General features: G+C 44.6%; 1 protein-coding gene and 1 pseudogene across 1 annotated transcript in view; both read right to left on the minus strand.

Annotated features, from left to right (window-relative positions):
- Window positions 1-5,421, minus strand: part of Sntg2 (syntrophin gamma 2) — a 115,283-nt gene that overhangs the window by 22,465 nt on the left and 87,397 nt on the right. Inside the window, exon 12 of the mRNA XM_023704813.1 lies at window positions 1,127-1,243. Coding sequence (XP_023560581.1) covers window positions 1,127-1,243 — 117 coding nt within the window. The remainder of the gene's footprint in view (window positions 1-1,126; window positions 1,244-5,421) is intronic.
- On the minus strand, window positions 1,978-2,373 carry LOC101572506 (annotated as a pseudogene).

The following is a 5,421-nucleotide window of genomic DNA, read 5'->3' on the forward strand; positions in this document are numbered from 1 at the left end:
AAAAAAAAAAAAAGAAAAAAAAAAAAGAAAAAAGAAAGAAAGAAAGAAAGAGAAAAAAGAAAAATCTAAAATATTCCACAGTGTAGCAAATGTGGATTCCCCCCCCCCCCATGGGCTCTATGTTTAGTCTTTCAAGAAGTAAAAATAATAAAAAAATTTCCTATATTGTGATTTGGAGGCACCAAAACCACTATATAGTTAGCCAGTTGGTGAATTTCTAAGCAGCATTTGATCAAAGAAGACACTGCAAACTTGGCTGGCCTCCGAAGTCACCACAGTCCGAATGTCCCCGCTGTGAGCATCAGGAAGCCGCGCCTGTGTGCTGCATTCACCATGTAGCGCCTCCTCATTCCAGAGCCTCCTCATTGCTACTGTGATTAAACAGTAAAGCAAAAGGGAAGGCACAGGCACTTAAAACAACAAGAGCAGTTAGAGCCCTTATTGCAGACCCCCCTCCCCCAAGAACAAGGGGCTCAGGACCCTTCAGTAACCCACACTGAACTCAAGCTTGGTATCCCAGGTCCCGCCCGCCCCCAGCCACATTCTCCTCTCTGCAACTTCCGAGAGTCCTGGGGCTGTGTCTGATGGCCCCTCCTAACTGCAGAGCTGGAAGGCCATTCATATTACCGGAAAATAAATACTGTGAGTGCACCACGTTAACGTATGGGTTCTGCTAAGCAGACTTCTAGATTTCCACGGCACTTGGAAGGTGGGAAGAAAGTGTTAGTTTTCTTTCATTTTTTTACATTTCATTATCTGGCTAAAAATTTCATTATTTGGCTACTCAGAAATATCTAAGTAGAACGGCTCTGCTTGTTCCGTGTAGTTTTGGTCGCCTCAACACGCTACAGATGCGCTGAGACTCAGGCCTTTCTGCAGCCCCCTATAAGCCAGCTGATCATTTCAATCAGGGAAATGCTTCAGCATCTAACAGATGCTTGAACTGGAAGAAGAATGGATTCCCGCATGAGTTTGCAGAGGAAACAGGGGGTTACATCATAAATAGAACTTTTGCAGCCACGTGGGAATGGAGACGCACAGGAAGAGCAGCCCCCGGCCAATGGCTGCATTCCTGACAGGGCTAAGGTCAGCAGCAGCCCCTTGCCAACAATGTCCCAGGCCTTACCGGCGGAGAGCTGAAGATGTAGACAGATGAGCCCTTTAGGGCCAGGAACTTGGATCCGAGGGCCTGGGGGGAGCCGGCTCCCTGCAGCTTCTCGCTTACCCACCCCATGTGCACCACCTGCAGAGGGAAACCTTGGAAGATTAAAAACTGGGCTTTAAAGAGAGGCAAAGGGGGCACACATCACACACACTAATCAAGCAGGGCTCCACCACTCGGGCATGCTGGGATCTAAGCAGTGGGAGACCCAGGTCCTTGTCCGCGTTCCCTAATTGTGGAGACCCAACAGAAAGGTACAGGGTAAAAGGATACTTCATTCTGGTTAAATATCCAGAGTTCTCCACTGGGACTGGCTCTAGATAAGGCTACATGGGCTCAGCTATGCATTACATGTACTTTTTCAAAACACACTACTGGATTTAATCATACTAGGGGTTAGCATTTCAGGGTCTTCTATAGGGATGTAAAACCAGCTGACTATAAATTTGAGGTCTATAGCAAACCTACAAGTTCACATACAAAGTGTACAAAGTTTTTCTTGACAGCTTAACTTCCTGACAACTGTGAAAATACTACAGAATATTAGATGCTTACACCTGTAGTTGAATGGTTTTAATCTCATGACATGAAATACAAACTATACCAATCAGAATCTGATACAAACACAGAATGGTAATAGCAATACTAGAACTCAGTGCCTAAAACATGAAGAAGACATATTTTCTTTCTTTTTTTTTTTTTTAACAGTTTGAACCAACTCGAAGGATTTACTTTTGACACAAAAATGTAACCTCAGCATGAGATGTCTAACTGAAGCAAGCACTTCCAAAGAGCCCAAGGCAGCATCTCTTCTTCTAGGGCTTAGGCTTTGCCCAGAACTCCCGAGACATGGAATAGCCCATACCAAGGGTCACTGGGCCCACAACAAAGCCTTGGGCTGCCACGCGCATGTGGATCAGGTGCACGGACATTTTAGTGCTTCCCCTGCTCTTCAATCTGTATAATCCATATGCGACAATTGCTGCAAAGCCTGCCATTCCAATAGGGACAAACGGTGCTTCTTTAGCCTTTCGGGTAAGTTTAGATCCCTGATCTTCATCATATGAAGAGAAACATCTGTGTTTCTTGACATGGTAACTGCTTGAAGATTCTTCCACTGAAGACCTTTCCAAATACAAGGGAACCGAAAGCCACACAACACCCCAAACTCCGCCACTTGATGGTCTCCGCCGGCGCACCACACTCTCAGCTTTTCAAGACATACCTTTTTAGTAAGTAATATGAAAAATTTAATTTTGATTTTCTCATTTCCTCATTTTGATATTTTAAGTAAAAGGTAATTTCTTAACATAGCCCTATGCATGAAACATTTGAGATAACATAGTTTTTCCAACTTCCCTATGAAATGACCCCGTCCCCATGAACCATATCAAATGGAACCTGGGTGACCCAGGTGTCCCTTGGGTCTGTGGTCCTCCTGTCAGAACATAGAGTTCTGGGCAAGAGGGGGAGCTTCTGCACAATGGTACAGCCCCAGGCACATCCCATGCCCCTGCCCGGGGCCTGATTCATCCTGAGTTTCCACTCATGCCTGAGGAAGGCCTGGGCAGGTGAAAATTAAAAAGTCAGATTTCCAAAAGTCATATTTATGCTGATGCAAAAGAGAGTGCTGAGGACAGGGCTCTGAGGGGAGGTGACAGACGTGGCCCGGCAGCCAGCATCCCCATGGCTTTGCGTGTTGGACACAGATGGCTGAATGTAACATTTTAATTTTGCTTATCAGACCATCCTCGATACAGAGAGCTTTATAAAGAATCCAGACACACTTCACTGGCTCCTGAACGTGAACACTTCTTAAGGAGTTTACCTCATGTCCAGGGAAGACTGCAGAAGGAAGTCAGTATGACACGGTGATAGCGTTAGAATAACCCAGCAATTATTGTGGGACATAGCTCGGTGCTAGAGCATTCGGTTAGCCCAGGCAAGACCCTGGGCTCATTCCTCAGTACTGAGCAAAACGAAACAGTTTAAATTTTTATGTAACCTTGGACACAACCTCACATGTTTATTTTTGTCATTCATGGGAATAGAATGACCTTCTTCACAAGATAGTGGTGAGAATTCGATATTGTTCTGATGTCAGCAAGAGGAGGACAAGGAATACACTGTTCAGGCAGCGTCAATACTCTGAAAAAGGCACAAACTACAACTTGTTCCCACTTGTCTTCTGGATTTGAAGCATAATTTACAAATATTGCATTGGCTTTCTCCTTATCTGCTTGGGTCAGACCAGGTGGGTTGCAGAGAGACATTGTGGTTAGCCAGGGTCACACCAGCAGCAAGACCGCTGTGACACAGATGACATGCTCAACTCCCATTACTAAAAACTGCATATTTCTAGGTCATTTCATGGGTGCTTGATATTTCCAAAATTAACGTGAGTTCAATATGGATGACTGAGGCCCAACTAAGCACTGCACAATGGTAATGATCAGCGCAGCTTGTTTGAGAGGATTGCTGTTATCACTTCAGCCAAGACATCAAGCAGCCAGCACCCCGCAGCTAATGACCCTCAGGAAAGAGGACTCCAGAGCTGCCACAGAAAGTGACAAGATGGTGGGATGTGTGTGTGTCAGAGGTGAGGGGGAAGATTTTGAGGGGGACTCATTAAAATGTGTCCTTTAAAACATTTTTTAAGTAAGAATTCACTGTATTTTCTGATCACGTCACATATTCCTTTTTTATTATCTTTCTGTTTTTTTTCTGTTTCGGTTTGGCAGCTTTAGTAGTTGTCAAATGTGTTTACTTTTTTGCATTTTTATTCAAGTATTGTTTCTTTGCTACATGCCAAAATCAATTCATTGTTCAGGGTAAGAAAAAAATTACTTCTGTGTTTCAAAGGCCCTATATTGTAGGGCCCTAAAACACACACATAGTGGACACATTTTGGAGGAAACGTGACATCATCCTATCAGCCTGTGGCCAGGCTGGTTCCTTAGACAGCCTCAGCCATGAAGCTGAGTCCACCACTTAATTCCTGACACATTGACTTAAGCCCTGAGAATTACTGAGAAGTCCAGGGGTTTTAAGTAAAATAAGAACTCAGCTTCCCCGGTACCCCTTTCTTATTATACAAACAAACTAAAGCTCAGAAGCTAATCTTCTCGAATGATACCCCCAGATAGGAGTTTGGTTGTGATGAAATGTGGGTTTTAATCTAGTAAGGCAGCCAGGACGGCTGTCTCATAAACAGCATCTGATACACTGTAGAATTTCTCAAAGATGAAGCAAGGAGGCTGCCAACAATTACTCACTTATCATCCGGGTCCTGGGAGCTATGCTCCTTGATGGTTGTCAGTCTGCCTGAGCTGTTATTTCCTTCCTCTTCCCTGCGTTTGATTTAGCGGTAACAAGAAGATGAACCCCAAAGTGAAGAAAGACAGGCTTGACCGCAGACCTGTGGAGACCCAGAGGCGCTCAACCTGGACCGTGTTCAAGTCCCATGAGCTCTGTGGCTTCCAACAGAATGGACTTCCTGTCAGCAGGGCCTTCTCTGTCACCCGCAGTCGATGGTCAGCTTCTGTGGTCACTGCAGCCCCCAGCGGGCCGCAGCTGATGCTCCCTCCCATCAGGCACGGCCAGAGTCGCAGAGGCCTGGAACCGTGGAGACCCCGGGAGCCTGGTCCTCTTGCTGGGGGCCGGCTTTCCAAACCTGGGGTCTCAGTGATGGTCTGCTCATTTTCACGGTGCAGACAGAAATTCAGCTTCAAACAGAAAATGACTGGCAGGGATTGCAGCAGCACGCTGGCCTGCTGTCCCACCAACTAGAAGTAAACCGAGAGGAGGCAGTGTCCACGCAGAGAAGGGTGCAGGAAGCAGAAAATATTATGGGGACTTTTGTTGCAAAACACCAAGAAGAGCAGGAAATAGCATTTTGTATGAATTTAAAGATGGTTATGGAATCATTACTCATAGCTAATCCCTCACTCAGATACATAAAACACAAAGAGCTTTTAAACTTCAGAGGATATTAAAAGAAATACTGTATTTTAAAGACCTTTTCTTGATGTTCCATTCTAACTTAAAATTCTGACTAGAAGTATCTAATTAAAACACAGGGTGATTTATTGTTCTCAGTAAACAACTGAATGACAAAGACTGGTTTTCTCAAATGCCTTCTGTCTTGAACCCAGATATTACCTCTGGGCACAGTTTAACGAGTATTTATATCGAGGTTTAAAGAAAACTGAACACACTGTTGCCAGTTTTCTTTACTTTTTTTTTTTTTTTTTTTTTTT

Source organism: Octodon degus, unplaced genomic scaffold, assembly GCF_000260255.1.
Source record: "Octodon degus isolate 3935 unplaced genomic scaffold, OctDeg1.0 scaffold00204, whole genome shotgun sequence".
In the NCBI taxonomy this organism is placed as follows: domain Eukaryota; kingdom Metazoa; phylum Chordata; class Mammalia; order Rodentia; family Octodontidae; genus Octodon; species Octodon degus.